Source organism: Cnephaeus nilssonii (assembly GCF_951640355.1).
Source record: "Cnephaeus nilssonii genome assembly, chromosome: 11".
NCBI lineage: Eukaryota > Metazoa > Chordata > Mammalia > Chiroptera > Vespertilionidae > Cnephaeus > Cnephaeus nilssonii.
This window is the reverse complement of record NC_137082.1, coordinates 87,960,681-87,985,072: the sequence shown is the minus strand read 5'-3', so window position 1 is coordinate 87,985,072 and position 24,392 is coordinate 87,960,681. Positions and strand designations below refer to the sequence as shown.

The window sequence follows — 24,392 nt, the reverse complement described above, 5'->3', positions numbered from 1 at the left end:
TTTCAGAAAGTGTTGTTCCGATGCTCTGTGGCCTGAGGGAGCTTACAGAGTGGAAGATTCTCTATGCTGTGAAGCATTGTAGAGTCTGGATGGTATTTAGCACTCCATAAGGCACATTTATGGATATTTTGCTCTCCCCTCTTTGCCATTAACCTTGCTCATTCCTTGGGAATAATGACCTTCTGTCCATCTTTGAGGTTCTCACCACACCCCTTATATCCCTCTTATTAGTAGGTGCTAAATACACTTTTTAAATTTATATTTATTGATTTGAGAGAAACATCAATTTTGCTGTTTCACTTATTGATGCATTCATTGGTTGATTCTTGTATGTGCCCTGACTGGGGATTGAACTCGTAACCTTGACCCTTGACATTCCGGAACAACACTCTAACCAACTGAGCTACTCAGTCAGAGCTGAATAAGTTTTGAATGAATTATTTATAGGTAACCAGATGGGTTAGTAGGTTTGTCTGGATGTATGAGGCATCCTATAGGTTTCAGCATAGTAGGCAAGTTACTTAGATACCCTGGAATAAAATGACCTCTCCCAAGAGACCCTGTGCTCTTGGGATAGGGCATTCTTTGAGGACCAATGTGTAGCTCCAGAACCAATGTGAAAAAAGATGAACACCCAACACTCCCAGCCAGCCAGACAGGGAGAACTGGTTCTTAATTATTTGTTTTTCCCAGCGGAGTTAGACATCCAATTCGTACAGTTTCAGAAATGTGGTTTTCACCTTCTTTGCCATCTCCAAGTAGAGGTAACTGTATAAATGCCCTAACCCAGTGGTTGGCAAACTCATTAGTCAACAGAGCCAAATATCAACAGTACAACGATTGAAATTTCTTTTGAGAGCCACATTTTTTAAACTTAAACTTCTTCTAACGCCACTTCTTCAAAATAGACTCACCCAGGCCGTGGTATTTTGTGGAAGAGCCACACTCAAGGGGCCAAAGAGCTGCCTGTGGCTTGCGAGGCGCAGTTTGCCGACCACGGCCCTAACCTACTGAAGCCATCTAGAATAATAAAAGCGTAATATGCTAATTAGACCAGATAGCTGAACAACCTTCCAAAAGACCTTTGGATGTCCTGGACGACCTTCTGGGGCTGCGAGGGCCGAGCCCCTTGCATGAATTTCGTGCATCAGGCCTCTAGTTCTAAATGAAAACAAATGCTACACATCTTTCCTAACTTCAGGAGATTCTGAAACTAAACTCAGTAAATATCAGACTTTAGGGTATTCATCTAAATTTCCATCCTCATTGCGAGATTCCCCGAACAGGATATGAAATACTTTTCATCGCCCCTCATGCACTTGCTTTCGGTCTCTGGCCATGTTAATTTGTCAGATTGCAGGATAGTCACTGTCTTCAAGGTGGAGGTGTTGCCTGAGTCTCGGAGCCTCAGGAGTGGAGCCCAGCACACAGTGTGTTTGCCTGAGGACCCTGCAGTGGAGGGTGCCCCCAGGCCTCCTCGGGCCCCTGCCGAGGCCAGCTCCCTGGAGAGGGCTGGAGCACACAATGAAAATAGATGCAGTGAGTGCCGACACCCCGCAGTTCTGCTCTTGAAATCTGTGAGAAATCTATCACAGCCTAGGGACCCACTACTTGTGACATTGGTGTTTTGTTTTATCTTTGTTCTGTGAGTTTTGTTCTTCACCAGGATTATTTATGGAAAGTAAAAGGATATTTCTCTGAGTAGCTCTCTGATGGAGTAGACATGGGTCAATTGAGTGCAGTTGGAAAAAAAAATAACAGATCTATAGAATATTTTTCTGATGATGTTACAGCAAAAAAGAAAACTTTTGTTAGCCCTCTCCCATTTCTTAATCATGTGTGGTAGGAAACGTTACTCTGTTATGCGTGAAACAAATGCTAACAGTATCTACAAGAGCTCTTTTATATCATACGTCTTGCAGGTTATTATAACAGTACATATTAGACTACCACATAATCAGGCAGTTGAAACCGCATCCAGTGAGCTGAGAGGTAGGTGACAGCTGAAAATGGGGTTTAAAGTACACATGTTTCTTGCCTAATCAGTCGGTTTAATATCCTGTCTGCTTATCTTAGCAAAGGATGAAACTCATTTTAAAGCTCCCCTGTGGAGTCTTCAGAGATAACCCTGGTACATTATCATCTCTTGGTCTCCAGGACACTCGGAGGGTGGATTGTACACATTTAAAAAATTGTTTAATAATGCTATTCTCTCTTACCACTCTCTTACAAATTAATTTCTCACATTTTCCCTTAATTAAAATTAGGGGTCATTTACCTAAACCAGCTTTTAATGATAGCTTTTCCTACCCACTCAGAAGGAGTTTACCGAGTGCCTGCCAAACTCGTCTAAGATTGTAATGGATGTCTCTGAGGGGGTTGGAATAAATGTGCTTGCTGAGCCCAACTTCTGGGATTCATTCCAATATATTTTATTTGGTTTAATCTTTCTTGTAGTGAAGAATGATAACATTACTGGTTTCATAAAATGTTATATACTTTAAGAATAAATCAATGCAGAAAAATAAGAATTGAAAAATAAGCCTCAATCTATCATCCAAAATAATCTCTCCCAGTGTTTTATAAACAGATCTGACATCTCTTCATGTGTAAGTCTAGCCAGAGGTCATCACTGAGAAACTGTATTATGCCATTTAAATTAAAATTATAAAATTTAAGTGAGCCCAGGCTGCCTACTAAAGAAGAACAGAAGTAAAATGTATAAAGAGCATTGCTAAACATTGCCACGAGATCTATTTATAGCTAAAAGTCCTCTCCAAAGGTATTAAATAAATGAAAAACTGAAAGAGGAGTGATTATCTTCTTTAAGCACTCACTTAACGTTGGACAGTATATTGTAAAGGACAGGGAAATAATTACACACGTAGCCCCTCCTGCCTCCGTGTCTTGGTTAGTTTTATTATTTTTTTATACATCGTTGTTAACATTTATATTCTGTTTGGCAGTCAGCATTCCCATAGTTCACGACCCTGGTACTGTATTTCAGTGGATTCAGTGCTCCCTGGTAGACTCCTTACACGGTTTTTCATGTGTGAAGGCTACGCGGATTCTCATCGTAGAAGGTGTGATTTTGACCTCAGTTACACGTGTGCCCCCTTAGACTTGGCTCTTCCAAAGCCCGTGTGTCTCCTCTGAGCTCTTTTAAAACCTTCCTCTCGGTTCCTTGGAGGCAATGAAGTGCGCTTTTCGTTCTGAACTCTATCTCTGTAGTTTCCTCGTGTCCCAAACGCTCTGGTCTGCCCTGGCGTGTGCTCCTGCCCCGGTGTGTCTCGGGGTTTGTGTTTTGTGTGTAAATCCTGTGTGGGGTCCCTTCGGGGAGTCCGAGTGTTTCCGCCCGCGTTCTACCCGCCGATCCACGAGAGCACCGAGGCCTGCAGCCTGTCCTCAGGCTGGTGCTCGTCCAGGTCCCTTTGGTCAACGTAACGGAGACTTGCCCTGGCCCCGTTCGGACACAGGCCCACGGTTTTTATCTTGGAACCAACCTGGTGCTTCTGTAGCAGGGACTCTCACTGTGGCTTCTCTTCCTCCTCCCGCGGCCCTCAAATACTTAACACTCTCTCGTGTCAGGAATTAGACACTAAAATGACGGCATCTCTCCTTCCTCTGGATACTGTAGGGAGACGAGGTACCAGCTTTAAGAAGCTAGGGCAATCAGATATAATTGGATTGTCCTTACACCAGTTAGGAGTAAGCTCCTGAGGAGAATTAAAAAGGAATTAAACATTCTGCGTGGCAGCAAATTTAGCAAGACTTTCATCTGTTCTGTTTTTGTTCCAAAATTACAAAACATGCTTTTGCTTAAATGGACATCTTTGAACCAGGTCTTTTGGTGTTGCCATAAAAGACCATGTAGCTCTCTGGATCTTTTTTTTCCCTATGATATTCTTAATGATTTTGAACCAAACTAAACCATAACCAGCAGCGTAATCCATGCTTCTCACATGGCTCATAACATGTATTTCAAAAGTGTTTCAGTTTTCTCATTTCTCCAATGCCCCCTCCCAGTCAGAATTAAGTAAATAAGTAATGTTGGTAAGTAAGATTGAGAATATTGAGAATCTGTACGCCATAAAAAACAACTAAGCAAATTCCTTCCCTATGTTTTCAACATTTCTGTCTCTAGGTTTTACCTTTGCCTCTGATAAAGGTAAGAAGCTTCTTCCCAATTCTCTCCCTCTTGCCTTTTTGTTTTAATTGTCAAGTACTTCAAATGTATAGAAAAACACAGAAGCTAATGAAGGACATGTACACATCCACACCGTGACTCAACAAATATTAGGCATTTGTGAGATTTGCTTTAGATTTTAAAAAGATAGATACAACTTTTGTACTTTTTGTGTTTCTAAGTGAGTTGGCCAAGAAAATTTCTCTCATTCTGCCTTTATCCTTACTTTGGAATAAAGGTTATGTGAACTTCATAAAGTGAATTAAAGCACTTTCTTGCATTATCTAGTTACTGGGATATGTATAATATGAAGTCATGGTAACGTTTCTTGGTGTCCTGGTAAAATTCATCTTTAGAGCTATTTCTGATAAGTGCTTTGTGTGCATATGGGCTGGGGGGTTGCCTATTTATCCATTTTTTTAAAAAAAGATTTTATAAATTCAGGTTTTCTATTTTTAAGTTAAATTTGAAAGTTTATAAACATGTAACAGTTGGTCTTCAAAGATATTGGTTAAAGTCATAGTATTATTTGTGCTTTTTAACTCTATATAACTAGTTTTGCCTTGTAAACCTCTAGCATATCTCAATATGTGCCTACCTGTCATTCCTATTCATGTTTAATGATGCTACCTCTCTCTAGAGGTATGCCTATTTTATTAGTCTAATAAAAGAAAAATTATTTTGTCCTTTTTTTATTTCATGAATGCCTACCTTAATTTTTAATTTTTTTCATATTTTTCTTTCTCAGGTTTTTAGTCTTGGGTTCATGTATTAACTTCTTGATTTGTACCTTTAACATGTGAATTTTCAATATTTTTCCCACTCTCTAATATATACAACTAGGTGCCTGGTGCACGAAATTCATGCACAGAGGGGGGGTGTCCCTCAGCCCAGCCTGCACCCTCTTCAATCTGGGACCCCTCAAGGGATGTCTGGCAGTTGAACATCCCTCTCACAATCCAGGACTGCTGGCTCCTAACCACTCACCTGCCTGCCTGCCTGCCTGCCTGCCTGATTGCCCCTAATCGCTTCTGCCTGCCAGCCTGATCACCCCCTAACCACTCCCCTGCCAGCCTGATCGACGCCTAACTGCTCCCCTGTTAGCCTGATTGCCCTTCACTGCCCTCCCCTGCAGGCCTGATCACCCCCAACTGCCCTCCCTTGAAGGCCTGGTTCCTCCCAACTGCCCTCCCCATGCTGGCCTGATCGCCCACAACTGCCCTCCCCTGCTGGCCTGATCACCCACAACTGCCCTCCCCTGCCAGCCATCTTGTGGTGGCCATCTTGTGTCCACATGGGGGTGGCCATCTTTGACTACATGGGGGCAGCCATCTTGTGTGTTGGAGTGATGGTCAATTTGCATATTACTCTTTTATTAGATAGGATTTGCCTTTAAAAGCAAATGAGCTTCAATTTACAAATTTTAACATCATTCAGAATCAAAATATTTTGTCAATTTTGTTGTAAATTTTTTTCCTTTATTAAATATTTAGAAATGTGCTTTTGAATGTGCAAATATATAATGAGTATGTGAGGACTGAACAGTGCTTGTGTTATTGATACCTACTTATATTTCTTTGTGAAAAGAAAGATGAGGTTTTATATTATTCTCCAATATTTGTTGAGACTCACTGGTCAGTTTTTTTGTTTTGTTTTGTTTGTGTTTGTTTTCTTACTGTCCCTTGAGTGCTGCCAAAAACATTGCTTTCTCTGAAGGGCTCAGTGCAGTGCCGTAGGTTAAATTCATCAGTACAAGATGGATTATTGAGTTGCTGATGTCCTTTGTATTCTTAAGACACGTTTTTTTGTCTGATATTGCAACTTCCGATCAAATATCTGAAGACTTCCCACTAGCATTGTGTCATTCCAATTTCTCTTTTCAATTCTCTCAATTTTAGATTTTGAATGCTATCCTATTTAAATAGATGCAGGCTTAAGGTCAATATATTTACCAGTGAATTATTTCTTTTACACTTAAGAAATTATCTTTTTTATGCCACATAAGGTGTGTTTTACCTTTGACTGTCTTGTCTGATGTTAATATGGTAGGATTGCTTTTTTTGTTGTTGTTTTGAATGTCTGCCTAGTATTTCTTAGTTTATCTCCTCATTTTTATCCATTCCATGTGATTTTTAGTTTAAATATGTCTCTTGGAAGCATCATGTAATTGGATTGTATTTTTAAATCTAAGGCAGACATTCACTTATATTTGTTTTGATTGTGTTGGGCTTAATTTTTAAAAAGTTCTCCTCCTTTTATACCTTCCATTTGATTGATTGAGTTTTCCTCCCATGCATTTATTTTGAAGTTATGAGTCTCCCCCCTGACCCCCAGTGGCTACCTATAGAGTTTTAACAAAGTAAAGAACTAGCCTGTATCTCTCCTGTTCCCAAACCATGCCAGGGTTTCATAGTGTTCTCAGTCCAATCACACCTTCCCATCTCCTTGCGATTATTCTCCACTATTTTATTTCCACTTGTTTTAACTCTCATTAGTTATTAGTATTCTTTTTCACCATTAAATGTATTTGGATTTGTTTCTGTTAGTCCCGTGGTCAGCAAACTGTGGCTCATGAGCCACATGCAGCTATTTGGCCTCTTGAGTGTGGCTCTTCCACAAAATACCACAGCCTGGGCAAGACTATTTTGAAGAAGTGGGTTTAGAAGAAGTTTAAGTTTTAAAAATGTGGCTCTCCAAAGAAATTTCAATTGTCGTACTGTTGATATTTGGCTCTGTTGACTGATGAGTTTGCGGACCACTGGGTTAGTCTTTTAGTTGACACATGGCTTTTGCTACTCGCTCATTCTTTCTTCGATTTAATTTCTTTATTTGTTAAGAACATTTACTGGTAATTTTAGCAAAATTCTCTAAGGATTAGTTTCCATTTTGGATACTGAAAATGTTCTTGTGTCATTGCCCTTTGGAGAGACTGTTTTCAGTGAAATTCTAGATTGACACTTATTTTCTCTCGGCCCTTTGAAGATTCGTCACTGCCATCTGTTATCTGTTGAGGATAAGGTTTCTCTCTTATTGTCATCCCTTTGGAGGTAATCTATTTTTGTTCAAAACTGTTTAAGACATTCTTTTATTTTAATGTTTTGTGATTTCAACATATCACATGGATATTTGTCCTTCAGAGTTAGAGTCTTACTTTATCTGAGGACTTGTCATTTTTTTTCAGTTCTAAAGATTTCAGGCATTAGCTCTTCAACCATTGCTTCTCTGACATCTGCTGTGTGTTTTTACTCAGAAACTCCTACAGATATGCACTCGGACTGCTTATTCCATTCCCTGTATTTCATTTTCTATCATGTTTTTTATACTCATCATCTTATATGCTGTATTCTAGATATTTTCACCAACTCTATATTTTATTTAATGACTAGATGCCCAGTGCACTGATTTGTGCACCTCGAAAGGAAATTAATTAGAAGAAATATTTTAATATTGTTATTCGCCCTTTCTCTATAATAGAAGTGTCAACCAAATTCATGATCGACAATGACAGATGGAAACACACGCGTGTGATTGGCGCCAGCAAGAGCTTTATATATATAGATAAATGTGCTTAATTAGACCTGCTTTCTGATTTAGCTAAACTTTTTCCAGCCCAGTGAAGCACCCCAACTTCTCTTTCAGGTAACTGCCAGCAACACAGCAGTAAATATCAACATGAAGCAGATTATTATTGTAGATCACGCAGGGAGAACAAAGGGTGAAATATTTAACTGCATCAGTGTTTGACTATATTCTGTGCAGTGAGAAAACCTGAAGTCATTTTCAAGGTCTTCTTTTCAGTCGGGTCAAGTTTCTAAGCCTCCTAAATCTCTGTTTTCTGGCTAATGGAAAGAAAATAGGATCTACCGAGTCTCCTACTACTCCAGGACTTCTGTGAGGAGCAAATGAGATGAGGCATATGAAAACACTTCACAGACATTTGGTTAAAGTGTAAAATATTTGCACCTGGCTACAAAGCAAGTTGTGTTCTTGGGCTGAAGAAACTGCAAGGAGGCTAGTCACTAGGGAAAGGAAGCCAGGTGTTGCTACATGATGTCACTAACCGGCACCCACAGCGACCATTTCCGGGCTGGGCTGGGCTGTGGGCCGCATTTTGCGCCATGGGTTCTTGTCAGCATTGACTGCGATTTGGTGGGGTGTCGCTCTGGGGTGGTGGCGGGGCCTGTGTCCCACTTGGGGGAAACCGTGTGTTGCTTTGTGGGCGCCAGCTCCGTGGTGCCATTTCTTTTTAAATGGCCAGTGTGCGTCATGGCAGCTCCTATGTTGAGCGTCTGCCCCCTGGTGGTCAGTGCACGTCATAGCTACCGGTTGGATGGACACTTAGGCTTTTATATATATAGATTCTTTCTTCTGCTGTGTTCATTGAATATTTTTTAAAATTTTTAAAGAACTAATTTTGATAGACATATATAGGGTCATATTTCAAATGTGTCTGTGTTTTTTTTTTTTATCATAGTGTCCTGTTTTACATAAGGGTTTTTATTCCTTCTTTTGTCTCTAATTATTTAAAACAAAGGCCAGCAATTTTTCTATCAGAGGACAGAGAGACAGTGCAGTAGGCTTTGCAGGTCCTGTGATTTCTGTCACTAACTATTCAACTCGGAATTGAATTCCCTAGAGGTAGACCTAGGGAATCTAAACAGTTGGACTGGATATAGCTCATAAGCTGTAATTTATCAACAAGTGATTGAAAATACACTCTATTAAGATCACATTCAAATGGTTCTCTTAACTCAAGTAGCTAAGAGTGGAAATTCTTCTGTTTGATGCATCAGCTGACTATCCCTCATGGTAGGTTACTTTCTTATGTCAGTATTTCCAGTTGTGAACTCTAAATATGGCCTCCCGTTGGAGGCCAGTGCGCCTTGCATCATAGAATTATCCTTCAAAGCATACTGGCTTTGGAGACCATGCAGCTAGTATATTTATAATGGTTGCTTTTTACATTATTGCTTTCAAAATACCTTGAATAAGAGTCTTCTGAAATAATCCAGTGCTTGGTGCTCTACTTGACACATGGGGACCACAGAGCTACTGGTGCTACCAGTGTCTCTATTAAACTCCCAGCACTATTATTCGTCTGTGTATTATAGAATCTACAAATACTGTGTATTATAGAATCTACAAATACTGTACTTGCTACCACTTATGCTCCCCAAATTTTTTAAAAATTCTGGTGAATTGGAAGACCATAAAGTACTTCTTTATCTAGAACTGGGCTCCTTTGAGACAAAAATATGGACACATTGAGTGAAGTATGCATGATGAAAATTAAAGACAACTTAGGCAAATAGGAACACAAAGAAGCTTTGGAGATTTCCTTCTGAAATACCATTTTTAAAAGGGGTAGAATTAAATATATTCATGAATCTATATGTGTATATATATATGCTCGATATATACATATATCTGTGTGTACACGTGCATGGTGTTTCCAGTCCGTAGTAAATTCATGCCTCTTGCTCTTTATCACAGGACACTTGAAATGGACCAAAGCTGAGGACATTGACATAGAAACCCCAGGATCTATTCTTGTCAACACTAACTTGAGGGCATTAATCAATAAACATACGTTTGCTTCCTTACCTCAGCATTTTCAACAATACCTCCTGCTTTTGCTCCCAGAAGTGGATAGGCAGGTAAGTGGAAGTTTAGACATTTGATATTATTCACTAGCTATATTTATAAAGTAGCAAGTCTATTCTCAGAGATGACTGAGAAGTGGACGGACCGTATTGTAATATTACAGTATATTTATGTAATTTACATGCTATTGCTAGCATTGGTGTATTTGTTTCGTCTGCCAAAACAAAACCACTTTTTATTATCAGGAGTGAGCCAATTCCAATTGTAAGATACAGCACATTACAATAGAGTGAGAGCAGTAGACCTACCCACCATGGGAAGGGGAAACAAAGAAGTCAAACATTCCATCATCAAATACATCTTTGAAGTAGCTGCTGCCTTGCCCGGCGGGAATAGTGAAGAGTAGCAATAAAAAGCCAGGGCTTCTAACAAATTATGTAAATGTTTTTATTCTCAACTCTTTCCAAAAAGCATTTAAAATTTATGTTTGCCGTTGCCTTCTGAGAGTCTATCATCATGAATACGATTGCCTATAAATAATCACCTTTTATCTTTCTTTTAGTACAACTGGAAATGCTTTAAGTGTATTTTAGTGTTTCTGAAAGGCCTCTAAAATAAGGAAATACAAAGATAGACCCACAATAGCAGGCATTAGTCATCTTCTAAAGCTGTTTCCTTAGAAAAGGCAAACAAATCCATCACATAAACTTTTATTAAATATCACAAAAATTATTAAATGGTAAATAGGAAACATTTCCTTGTGGTTCTTATTTCAATAAATTTTGACACTGTATATTGTTTCCAGTTGATGGACATCGTGTGTGCATATTTATGAATTTGTATCTCAAAATGAATTCGTATCTCAAAATGATAGGTACATCCATAGATTGAAATGGGCAAGATTGATTCTGTATTTTCACATTACTATGAATAATTTTTTTAGCTTTTTATTTGATTCTGTTTCTACTAACTTACCTCCTTTCATACATACTTAAAATTTGTTGAGCCATCTAGGTTTCTTACAGATCTCTTTGGTAGAGATTATTGTTCATATCTAGAAAAATATTACTTTCATTTTCGGAAGATTTGTGTTTGGAAGTTTGCCTTCATTCTATAAAAATTGTTTAATATTTATGAAATCAATGATTACATACACTCGAGTTGGCTACATCAGCTATATTTCTAAATAATCAAAACATGATATAGAAACAGATAAGTTTTAGGGGAAGGCAGACAGTATATTGAGCTTCCATATGGAGAAGGGAAGAATCAGAGACAAATTTAAGATTGGGCCAAGAAATATAGGCAGAATTTGAAAATAAATGACGGAAGGTAAAAGGTTCAGATACAAAATCAAGAGCTAATTTTTTGGGAGTTTGCATTTTAGGTAGAACTGTGCAAATGAATCTGCGGAGACAAAGCAGAAATTGATTTCGGGAGATTCTTGGTATAAAAGCTAAAAGGTCTTGGCAAGTGTTCTCCCTGTGTTTGCAGTGCAAACCATGGTGGGCTTTTGAGCAGAGCTAAAATGTACAATATTGTTGCCCTTTAAGAAACTTACTCTGGCAGTAATGAAAAGGAATGCTAGAGATGGGAAGCATGAGGGTGGGAAAAGTGGTTAGAAAGCAATTTTAGTTGTTTCAAAAAGGCAAAATGAGGGCTTGAATTTGGAAAATAACATTGAAATTGAGGAGGAGGATAATGTCATCATTATCTTCATCATCATCCAGTGGAGCAATTTTACATTTTGTCAAGTAGCAGTTGCAGTAAGATATAGGGAGAAGCTACTGATGACTCTTAGATTTCAAGCTTGTGTGATTGAGAATTGAGTGCAGGAATTAAGAAAAAAAATTACTTTTTTTGTGGTGGTGAGGACTGATTTTTTAGTTACACACTGTTTCCTCCACTTCAACATCTGTGTGGTTTATCTTGTTGGCAATTCTGTCTCCAACTCCTAGAATAAGATTTGGCATATAAAGGATAGTCAAGACATCTTTTTAGAATAGAGAAATGACAAGTTGGCCTCGGTTTAGCCAAATAGCTCAGTAAGCCAGGAGGCCAGCCTACACAGTATCTATTACTCAGCTTTTTTCTAGTCATTGTGAGAAATATAGATGAGCAAGGCACAATACTGTTAACTGTCCACAGATAACAGTTAGTTCATCAGGAAATTATTTACTCAATAAATACTTATTGAGCATGTAGTATGTGCTTCATATACTTTGCGAAATACAAAGGATATAAGAATGAATCTTCTAGAGGAATAACAGAGAAGAAAGACAACCTCGTGTTAAAATGCTGTACAATATACAGTTTGCTCATTACTAGGAATTAGGTCTTAAAAACTGGGTGGATCGACACCAAATTTAGCATAAGACTGGGGAAAGTAATATAAATGCCAAAATGGAAGAATAAAGAGCACCCTCTGGGTGTCCAGAGGATAAAGAACTTCCGTCTGAAAGTGGTCCTGGAGACGATTTCATGGTGGAAAGGATAATGGAACCCTGAAGTGATGGAGACCAGGTGTAAGCTGACGCAGTGTCCCCTGACTTGTTTCGATCTAACTTGTTTTGATGGCACATTCCTATTGTCAGCAGATGAGCAGACTAGAGAGACCTTTCATAGTTTATCAAAAGTCTGTAAATATTTACCGAGAACTTGGCCTCCCGCTTTATCTTAGAGATTAAGAAGAACAGAGAGTACATCCCTCTTTGTTGACCTCCTGTTCAGTATTTGTGTATAAAAGGCATTACGCGGTGAATAAAGCCAGCTGCAGTAGCTGCAGAGCTACAGTCTCTCGAAGACTCGTAGACCTCCTGATCCCGCTGTCCTGTCTTTCTTTCTTTTCTCAATTCCCACCTCCCTACCTCAGCCCGGTTCAACCTGTCAGGCTGGTCCCTGACATTGAAGTACTCATCAGTGTTTCATAAGTAGAATCAAGGGACAGTGACTCTTACAGAGGAAGAGCATGCCACTTACAAAGACCCGCTGCTGTGAGTACCAGGAGACTCAGCAGTTCATTGTGCCCAGATGCGGGGGAAAGAGGTGGGATGCTGTGCTGAAGGGTCATGTAGTTGGCCATCTTGATGACCTGGTTGCAGACTATGCTCTTTGAACTCTTTCTGAAAGGAATGGGTGCCATCAGAGATTTTTCAAAGGAGAAATGGCATGCATGGAATAATTTATACAAATATTTTAGTGCCTGGACAGAAAGGAGGGGAAGAAGATCCTAAAGGATGAGTAAAATACAGTCTTTATTTTCTCTTAAGAGCCAGTCGTCCTGTGAATGATGGATGGGACAGGCAGAAAGTTAAGACCCAGAGCTGCTGGTGAAGAGACCATTGTAGTAGTTGAAAGCGGAGATAAGGGTCTGACCTTGGGCTTTCGGCCTTGAAAGTGAAAAGAAAGGACTGAATTCCAGGCATATTTTCAACCCAGATGAGTAGGAAGAAATGAGAGATTGCTTGGGAGATGGGCTTGTGAAAGGTCCAGGAGGCAGTGGAGATGTTTATCTCGGGCGACTTGGGAGGACGAATGGCTCTGTGATCCTATCAGCATTTGGTACCAAGGAACTTAGAGCTCTTCTGTCTCTGTCTCAAGATGAGCAAAACGCTGTCTCCTGCTACCAAACTGCTGATGTTTCAGTTTAGCTTAGAAATATCCAAACGGGAGTGGGCACCACTACTTTCCGGGACAGAATCCAACCCGTAGGAAAGGCACGGGGATGGGATCTGATTGCATAGACTTATTTGAGCCAGTAGGAGGCATTCTAATTATGTGAACTACCTGAGCATTTCCCTTGTATGAAAGCTGTCCTCACATATTTTTACAAAATTTGTGATTCCCAGCTTTCTTGTTTCCTCCCTTAGATGTTCCCAGGCCTCTGCCTGATTTCTCCCCTAGCGCCGTCCCCCCTGGCCTCCTCCGGGGCACGTGAAGCCGGGTTCATCGCATTACGGCATCTTCACAATACAAGCTAGCTTTCCCGTTTCTCCCCTCAGTGCCAGCTGTCTTTAAGCTAGCCGGTCTGGTATTTTGTTTTCCTATATTTGTACTTTCCTTTCTTTTTAAGAAGGTATTTTTATCTTCGTTTGCATTTTTTATTTACTCCCAGTTGTTTTAGAACATTGCCACACTGAATTTTACTCTCCACACATTGTGCTGCAAGGAAGAGAAAAATCGAACTCCAGCCGACTGAAATATAAAGGGGGGTTATTGTCTCAGGTAATTAGAAGAGAGAGGTTCGAGCGGGCTTCTGGTTGCTGGCCCTGGTTTCCAGTATTTATTAAGGACCCATTTAATTATTTTTATTTATTTATTTTTTTAATATATTTTATTGATTTTTTTACAGAGAGGAAGAGAGAGGGATAGAGAGCTAGAAACATCGATGAGAGAGAAACATCGATCAGCTGCCTCCTGCACACCCCCCACTGGGGATGTGCCCGCAACCAAGGTACATGCCCTTGACCGGAATCGAACCCGGGACCCTTGAGTCCGCAGGCCGACGCTCTATCCACTGAGCCAAACCGGTTTCGGCCCATTTAATTATTATTAGTGAGTTAATTTTAAAATCGTCTCCCTTGTTGCTGGCACTATTCTAAACCTGAATCAAAAAATCAAAAAGGGTCCTTGCCTCTTAGTTCCTATTCATGAAGAGAATACTTCTATTTCAGTATTTCAAAGAGGACCTAGGATTCACACTAAAGGTACTACTTAGGTCACATGGTCACTTCTAAAACAATGATGCTAATAGCCAAGGCAATAGACTATGCACAGCGGTTTAAAGCAACCAGGCCAACTCTTGAACCTTGGAGGTAAAATGGTGCCCTGTGGTAGAGGTCAGATATACTTCAGAAATCTGGCTTTGAGGAGGTTGTATTAGAAGGCTATGTAATGGGGGTGGGATGGGGCGAAGCCTGCTAGTCAGTTAGCAGTGCCTGCTGTAGGGGCGGGAATAGGTGTTGAGTTTTAACATGTTGGGTTGAAATGCTTCTACGGTATGAAATGTCCAGAAGTGGTTATCTGTTCAGGTTTGGGGACTGAATAAAATTCAGTTAGTGATAAAATCTGCGTGGATACCAGTGTCAGCTGTGGGATTTGAGGAGGCTGAGAGACATGGTTATCCCAGAGGAATACATGTATTTGTGAGAGAATGTAAGAAAGCGTGTGGGAAGGAGCCAGAGAATAGATAGAAAATACAAATCCACGAGAAATCGTCAGTGTGGAGGTCACACACAGGCCACAGTGGCAAATGGACCTTAGGGGGTCATTGAGGGATAAGATGATGTCTTTCCTTTGTTCCTCTGGATCCGTCCTTCAGCCTTCTGCACTCTGCTTGGCTCTGGGAGGCTAGCTCATGCATGGACTCCTGTACCAGGAGGACCTGTGCCTCCTGGGTGTTGTTGTTGTTGTTGTAATTTTTGAAATAATCATAAACTTTTAGAAAATGTAAAGATACATAGAGAATAAATTTCCAGCCTGATGACCCATCCTGTCCCCCCTCCCAATATATTGTGACTCAAAGGTGGTATTTTCCACAAACAAGAATATTCTCTTACATATGCACAATCCGAGCAATCACGATCAGAAATTTAACAGTGATGGTTGTTACCATGGGATTCTTCGACTCTGTTTAAGTTTAGCCACTTGTCCCCGTAATGTCACTTTTGAGCAACAAGATCCAGTTCAGAATCTGTCATTGCATTCAGTTGTCATGTCTCTTTATCGCCTTCATTCTGGAACACTTCTTCAGTCGTCCCTAGACTTTCATGGTTTTGACACTTTGGAAGTGTGTGTGATGTTTCCCTGTGATTAGATTCACATGAAGTATTTTGGGGAGGAACATGATAAATGGTGCTGTATTCTTCTCCTGGTAGCTATTAAGTGGCACACAGTTTTGATTTGCCTCAATACTGATGATGTTCACTTGATCATTTGATTAAAGTGTATCTGCCACGCTCCTCCAGGGCAAAGTTACTGCTTCCCTGTGGCAATTAAATCATATTTTGTGAGAAGGTTCTTTTAAACTGTGTGGATATACTGCTCTTCTTTAGACTCTCCATGTATCCATTTATTTATACCTGTACGGTTTCACTGTTTCCTGTTTTCTCAGTGGGTTATTGTGCTTGACTGTCCCGCACTGGGTCACTGGGAGCCTGTTCCAGGGGCTCCTGAGTCTCCTGACATGGTTCTTTGAGCACTTTATCCCTCTGAAGCTCATCAGGCAGTTCCGGTCTCATCTGCATTTTGTGTGCCCCAGCCCTGGATTGTACCGCTTGTCCGAGGGGCCATGTTCCCTTTGGTAGAGGATGGTATTTAAAAACCAAGATTTCCCAAAACACGTGCTCTTCACTGTTAGGGGTGTTGCTGCTCCCAAGATCTAGGACAGAGCGATGAAATATCTGGATTTTTTTTCTCAGGCAGAGCTAGGACATCTGGATAGAATATCTATATACACTGAGTGGCCAGATTATTACGATCTCTGAATGCATAATAATCTGGCTACTCAGTGTGTGTGTGTGCATATATATATTAGAAGCCCGGTGCATGAATTTGTGCATGGGTGGGGTCCGGTCAGCCTGGCCAGGGGGAGGAGACATGGGTGGTTGGCTGGCCGGCCTGCCTGCTGGTCGAACTCCTGGTCGAGGGGACAATTTGCATATTAGCCTTTTATTATATAGGATATACACTGAGTGGCCAGATTATTATGCATTCACCGATCATAATAATCCGGCCACTCAGTGTATATAAAAGCCTAAGTGACCAAACGACCGTCGGACCGTTCGACCAGTAGCTATGATGCGCACTAACCACCAGGGGGCAGATGCTCAACACACAGGCATGGAAACATGGAACAGACTGATGAATCTCAAAGGGAAGGAGGAAGGGGGGAGGGCAGGAAGGGATTAACCAAAGGTATTATATGCATACTAGAGGCCTGGTGCACGGATTCGTTGGCCTGGACTACAGGGATTGAGCCGAAACCAGCCCGGTGCATGAATCAAGATGGGCTGGACACGCCCTGGAGCCCTCCCGCGGTCCCTCCCAGGCCCCAATAGGCCCCGATAGGGACTGGATGAGATCAGGCCGAAACTGGCAGTCCAGCATTCCCCGAGGAGTCCCGGGTTGCAAGAGGGCGCAGGCCAGGCCGAGGCACCCCACCGGTGCACCAGGCCCCTAGTGAATACATAAAACATGTGCTCATGTATGGTGCGTGAACACCTTCTTACATCTGTGTCTTGAAAATAAAGAATACCTTATAGAAAAAAAAAGGGTGTGAGCCTAGTCACAATAGGGAAATACAGCACAATTATTTCCATGTTTATAGATGTATCTCTGTAACTCATGGTCCACCCCAGTGTTCTCCCTCTTCAAAGCTGTCTTCTACTGACAGTGAGGAACCTTAATATACCTAAACATTTGCTGAGTCCCCTTGTAGGTAGCCAGTCTTCCCCCCCGTCACCACACCTCCTCTGTGCATGGTCTCTCTCCTGCACGCGGGCTCTCACCCCCAGGCCACAGTGGGCAGCCTTCCCTTCCCGCTTGACTTCTGATACTCACCTCCGTCCACTCCTCAAGCAGGCGCCGTCCTCACCATGCTGTTTCTACAGCCACTTCCCGGCTTCCCTCCACATGGCCACCTGCCCCCCCACAGGTCCTGGGATTGTACTCTGGGTCATCGTGGGCCCCCTCCGCCTCCTCTGTGGCTCAGAGGCCTACATTACTTAAAACCTAAGGCCTGAATTGTTCAGGAGGGGAAAGAGAAGGCCCCCCTGGATTCTAACTGGGTTCAGCTTTGGGGGAGCCCAACAGAAGTTTGGGTGAAGGAGGAAGAGTGGGACTGAGCCCCTCATCTGCCCTGTGTGGTCCACCCCGCTGCATCCGCTGACCAGCTCCTGTCAGAGGGTCCTGCCCACACAGCCCTCGCTACGTTCGGTGAAGCCCTTTGTCCCTTGCCTTTCAGGTCACATACCAGCCCATCATCAGCTCTAGGTCACGGCACTGTCCTCCAGGGTTTGTCGCACACAGACCGCACCTTTATGAATAGTCTCGTACATGTCCTCTCCTCAAGTCATCCTAACTTGAGGATGCCTGCTAGGCCCCCAACTCACTGACAGCCCTTTTGAGGAAGTCACAGTTCCTACTCTGAGGGGCATTGATTCCAGAGGAGATGGAGATGTACAACCTGTAGTTACAGAACACGCCACGTGGTGGTATATGCAACATCGAGGAGATGATGATATTGTCTGTGGGTGGTAGGAAGGCTTCAGAGAAAAGTCGTCATATGAATTGGGGTCTCAGAAGAGAAAGGAAGTTGACCAGGTTAAGAAGTGTAGCAGATATCCTAGCATAGGGAACAGTATGTGCCAATGGCAACATTGATTACCTGCAATTACTTCTACATAGATTATCACTAACCCTTACAGTGCCTCTCCAAAGGGTCTGTACATTAACCCAACTTTCTCTATGTGGAAACGGAGGGTCAGGGAGACACTAGGGCTTACCCAGCTTCTCCCAAATAACAACGTGGGAGCTGGAATCTGAACACCGATTTGTCTGACTCCAGGTCATGCTCTTTCCCCTGATGATGCTTCCTGCCCCAGGCCACAAGCAGAGCAGCATACGATGGCCATCAACACATAGTTGAGATGGCTGGGATGTAGGGTAAGCTGAGGCTAGAAAGGTGGTTTGGAGCAAGCCTTTAGGAAAGGCCTCATAGGTCGGCAAGCAATGTGGAATGTACTGAACATTTACATTTGACCATGACATTCTCGGAGTTGTAGCGTAGGAAAGGGGCTGTGTTGGAGGAATGAAGCGCGATGCCAAGGAGGGAGAGTCCCCATGCTCCACCTCCCTGTGGTTCAGCCACACTATTGCTGAGGCTGACCAGCAGCCCCTGAGCGGCAGATGAACAGATTACTCCGACACAGTTTCATTGTGGGGGAGAGGGCTAAGGGACGGCTTGGCTGAAGAAGCCAGGCAACCTCGATTGCCTGCCTCATTAGGCTTTTACTAGAATTTTTATCTTTTAGATACAATCAATAGGGTGAGTAATCTTGGGAGGACACATGTGTTTACATTGTCCTCTAGGCGAGGGCATCCAGGGATTAAGCATAAGGATTCCAGTATAATGCCGGTGGTCTTTGATCTGGCATCTAGAAGGGTTCAGCAATCTGGAGAAGGTACTGTGCATAAATTCGAGTCCAGAGACGAAACATAATTTTGGAAGGCATTATAGGGAGTCAGAGAAGACTTATCTAAAGGAACTAAGTTCTCCTTGTCTCAGGACCCCTTGCTTTTTATTAACACAATTTGTCCTAAGGCGAGGTAGATATACACATCAAAGGGTAGGGTTTGTATACACAATCCATTGTCAGATTATCAGGTTTGGGAGAAACTGCCTTCGGCTGTTCAGGTGTTTGGCTAGTAGGAAGCAATGACATGTAGATTAAGATGCCCTTAGCTGTCTGGCAGTAAGCAATCAATTTATGCATCCCTTTTAGGTTTGGGGAAATGCCTTTAGCCGATTCCAACAGGCGATAACATATGTGACTCGGCCCTTGTTGAGTCCCCAAGTTCCATCAACCTTTTGATGAAACTCTTGCAGTTATGACATGCTGGAATTGGCTTCTGGCACAGAAAACACCCAGGGGTCTGCACATGCACAGACTTGTTTGGAAAGGTCAAGGAATAATTAGGGGGCGGGGCCCACCTTCGACACTCCCCTAAGTCGGAATTCCGATAAACAGGGCAGGCGGCCTTCCACACACTTCCCTTTTCTCAGAATGCCCTCCTGACAACTTTCCAACCAAGTCTCCTGTGCTCCCCAACACACTATCTGCCTTCCTGTCCCTCAAACCTAATTCTCTCGGAGCCTCCGTGCTTGCTATCGGCTCTTCCAGAAACGCTTTCCGGTATCTTCTGATAAGGCCAGCTCATTCTCACCCCCCAAATTAGTCTCCATGGCATCTCCTCCCAAGGTCTCTCCTCGCCTCCCCTCCCATGGAGCATACCCTCTTTAGTTGTTTTCTGCCTTATTTTTCTGCGTATGTCCTTCCCTGTGCTTTCCTCATGAGAATGGAAGCCCCTGGACAGTAGCTCTGTCTCTTCTGTTTGTTCACTGTGCCTGGCATGTAGTAGGTGCTCAGTAAATGCTTTTGGAATGAATGGATGGGTACAGGCTGGGAAACCACATATTAGGCTAGTTTAGTATGTCTTGTATACATAAGAACTTTAACCAAAGCCATTATAGAATGAGAAGGAAAGGCCTAGTTTATGAGGCATTGCATTGGTTCATTGGGGGTGCCGTAACAAAATGCAGAGTGGGTGGCCCCAAACCAGACATTTATTTTCTCACCTTTCTAGAGGCTGCAAGTCCCAGACCGAGGTGCTGGCAGCTGGACTCTCCTGAGGCCTCTCTGTCTCATCATCGGGTCCTCACGGGGCCTTTTCCTTGTGCGTCCACATCCCGGGAGCCCCTTCCTCTTTCCATGGACACCAGTCACATTGGATTCGGGCCTCACCCGTGAGACCTCATTTATGCTGAATCGCCTCTTTAAAGGCCTTGTCTCCAAACACGTCCGGGGTGATGGTTTAGACATGCGATTTGGGGAGGACAAGTTCAGTCCAATGCAGACATTTCAGAAATAAAATCAAGACATGGTGCCTGCGTTTGGAGGAGAAGCAGGGACCGAGTGCATATTTTTAGGCAGCGTTTATTGTGCATTTGAGGACAGCAAAAGATGGGTGCTTTTTAAAGCGGGGGTAGACTTGACGCATGCTTTTTCCCTAAAAGTTGAGGCAGTTGCTGGGAGAAATTAAAGAGAGAGGATTTGATTTCTCGACCAAAGTGTTAGACTAGATGGGGAGGAATGAGGATTGGAGAAGAAGCTGGTTCAAATGAGAAAAGTGCTAATTCACGAGGTCAGAGAAAAGAGAAGCAGCAAGGGATGCGTGGAGAAATAACTACCTGTGTGGAGTGCGGTGGGAAGTGAGGGGGTTTCAGCAGGGGAGGGGTGTGTGTGTGATCAGTCATTAGAGCACTGAGCTTTCAGGGAGTGAAAACAGCTCCCTGGACGGTCCTGTGATTCATCCTGGGCAAAGTTGTTGCTGAACGGCATTGAGACCTCAGTTGGGGTCAGGGGCAGCGGGCCCAGTTGGCCTACTGCTGTGTTTTTCACCTCAGCAATGCTAAATGTTGGTGCATTCGGCTTGGTAATAGCTCTGCCAGAAGTTGGGTCTTGCAGGGGTTGAAGGTTACAGAGGCTCACAGGGAAGGAGCTGAGAGATTTCAGAGGACTTGTGAAAAGCTTGTAGAAATGGTTGATTTGGGGTGCAGGTTGGGTAAGGAGGAGAGTAAGGGCAGAGCGGGTGGGAGGAGTGGAGGTCTCGGAGAGGTAGATGTGTGTTTAAAGGAAGACGTGCATGTAGTTGAATAGTGCTCTAGAGTCTCAAGATATGGTCGGCTCGGGTCAACATGTGGATCAGAAGTGCTCTCCTTGGCTGCAGCCCTTAGGTTCAGGATCAAAACCAAAGACACAAGGGCCCGAGCAGCAACGGGCCCTCCCAGGGAGCAGGTAGGGTTGTGGCTAGCTCTTCATTCAGCCCCCACGCGGGAATGCTGGTTTAATAAATTCAATGCTTGGGTTTGTAGCCGGACACGCCTTTGTGCTCAGCTCTCTGCAAGATCTGCTTGGAGGATTTCTAGAACCTCCTGGATTATACGGAGCAGACCCTGCCTGCTCTAAGGATGTGTACTTTATCCACTGTCTCTGCACAGAACAATTGTGTGACCTTTTAAAAATCTATGACAGCTGGTGGAATACATTTCAAGTAAAGTGGAGTCATATTTAGGTTTTTATTACACTTTCAAATGGAACATCACTGATGAATAGGTTGTTGTCATTTCTGTCATCGGTATCGTTTCTAAGTGAGGCTCATTTCTGCCTCCATTTGCTGGTAGCGGGGCCATCAGGGCTGTTTCTCCAAATACGTACACGACCATCCCCAGCTGCTTCTAAGTAAATGATGCCTATTATTTTTTGTCCAAATGGCAATTGCAGCATTTCAACGCATTCTTACTGATCTCCCAATTTTGTTCTGCATTTATATCTGTGTTGCTGTGGTCTGTTAAGTGATTAGCCACGGACGGATATGTACTGTGTAGGAGCTTTAAAATCCTATCTCGCTCTGTGCTCTTCAGGTTTTTGCACTCACTGGCAATAATGCACATAATTTGAACGGTGAATGTCATTAAACTGAAATGGAACATTTATACAGTCCCCTTTGCAGAGAATTTGGGACTAGGAAAATGAATGTGTGTGTCAGACATTTTACAGCACACGGGGGTGTGATTTATTGATATCTGTTGGCATCAGTGTGTATATTTAAAGAAGTCACGCAGCCTTTATAAATGCAAATGGGAAATGACTTTCCGTCTTTTTCCTCGATGGAAATAGCTCAGACATTTGCAATAATTCAGACTCTTCTTAGAAATTGCTCTATGTACCGTATATATTGATTTTAAAATTATACAGTTATTTTATTCTACAAATAGCGTATATAATGAAATGTCAATTTGCCTAACAGATTATAAAAATTCAAAGGTATTAAGGATATGAAAAAATACTAGGATCTTAAGCCTTTAGGTGAAAGTAAATGTGTGCTTGAGATGTAATTATTTTAATGGAACTGACACTTGGGCTTTTCCCTGCGTCTGAAAGCGTATCTGAAAGAACTTAGGAAAGCTCACATTCCCTCCAGCCCAAGCCGCTTCCTGGGGGTGGTCAGTCATTTGGGGCCAGAGATGTCCTTTTAGACCCCGCCTGGAGATCTCCATTCTTGGCATTTGGGCATTATGCTTATGAAGGGAAGCGACTTCATTTGAATAGTATTCATTTCTTAACTAACTGGATAGTGAACCTCAAATCCTGTTTGTCGGTATCTACTTCAATAAATGTCAAATGATGAATCAACTAGATTGGATTACAGATGAACAAGTCATTGCAAGTGATAGGCAATAAGAAGAACAGAGCTCATTCCAACCCTGTACAGGGAGGAGCACATGCTCACTTAAGCCGGGGAGCACCCCATGCTGTGCATTGCTCCACTTCTTCCTCTTTTATATTGGGCTCCTGGGAGGGAGTGTTTGATCAACTGCCACCCCTCCCATATCAGATTGTTACATATGTAATATTGGCATTTCATATTTACACTAGAGGCCCGGTGCACGACATTTGTGCACAGGGGGTGGTGGGCGGGAGACTCCCTCAGCCTGACCTGCACCTCTCGCAGTCCGGGAGCCCTCGGGGGATGTCCGACTGATGGCTTAGGGCTACTGCTGTGGAGGTGGGAGAGGCTCCTGCGCAGGCAGTGAGCTCTGCATTGAACATCTGCCCCCCTGGTGGTCAGTGTGCATTATAGCAACCAGTTGTTCCGCCATTTGGTCGTTTTGCATATTAGCCTTTTATTATATAGTATAATTACCTTTGTTATCTTATATAAGTAACTTAATAATATATGTACATGTAACACTCAACTGTCAGTTTATGTGAGCATGGAGAATAAGGAACTTTAACCTCGTTTTATCAGACAAATGACAAATGACTAGAATAGGAGGAAGGGAGTCATGCATAGAGCAGATTATACGTAAGTGTCTGTCACTGTAATAAAGGACATTCTTGAACCCCGTCCAGCACGGCCGGCGGTGAACCTGAGGAGGGGCAGTGAAGAAAACAAACAAGAGAATACAGTTGGGGCCCGGTGGATCACTGTGCCTGGATGAGGAAACAGTGACCCAGCCTGTAAGCTGAAGCTTTATTTTATAGTCAGAGCACACAAAGCAAAACAAGGGCAAGATATTTACAATGCTCTTACAAGTTTCTTTCCTGTTGTTGCCATTCTCTGAACTCTATCAAGCTTTGTTTAGGCAGCACTTGCTGCACCCCCCACAGCCTACATCCCTTAGCTACCTAGGATTGCAGGGTTGGACTATAAGGTCAAGCTTACAACCATAGCCTTCTGGCTATAATTGTGCTGGGAGGGCTTTGCCCTCCAAGCTGAGACTTATATGTGAGTTTGCCACAAGTCAGTCTGAGGCTTGAACCTGTCCAAATGCTGTAGCTGCTCTCCACAGTTCTAATGCCAAGGTCACCAGGGGCCTTTAGGAACAGGTGTCATGCAGTGACTCACCCCTAAGTCAGGCTCAAGGGTAAGAAGGAAGAAAACGGATTTCCTTATTAAATCACCTTTAGAACTTCTAGTAGGTATGACACACTCTTCAAAAATAGTTGCCTGAGAAAATCCTTGGGTTCCCTTTGTACCATTTATTAAAGATCATTGTCAAGGAATAAAGAGTCAGCTGTAAGCTTGACGTGAACGCTGCTGTAATGTCTGAATGTTTGGACTAAGGTGGTGCTTAACTATGCATAGTCAATTCCCTTTCTGGCTTCTAAATTCTCATGAAAATGACACTGGCTTTTTCTCATTATTCTATTTCTTTATTAGTCCTGGAACCCAGGGGAAGAAGCCAAACACTGTGAGGAATTTCTGCAGGAGATGATGGGGGGGGGGGGGGGGGGGGAGGGGAGGGGCGCGGGCGTGG

General features: G+C 42.7%; 1 protein-coding gene across 3 annotated transcripts in view; it reads left to right on the top strand.

Annotated features, from left to right (window-relative positions):
- Window positions 1-24,392, top strand: part of ASXL3 (ASXL transcriptional regulator 3) — a gene marked incomplete at its 5' end in the record, with an annotated part of 185,596 nt that overhangs the window by 115,823 nt on the left and 45,381 nt on the right. For 2 of the 3 annotated variants that reach the window (XM_079785113.1, XM_079785111.1), the window contains one exon: window positions 9,680-9,843. The exons of the other annotated variant lie outside the window; for it this stretch is intronic. In XM_079785113.1, the coding sequence (XP_079641239.1) occupies window positions 9,680-9,843 (164 nt within the window). The remainder of the gene's footprint in view (window positions 1-9,679; window positions 9,844-24,392) is intronic. 3 annotated transcript variants of the gene reach the window in all.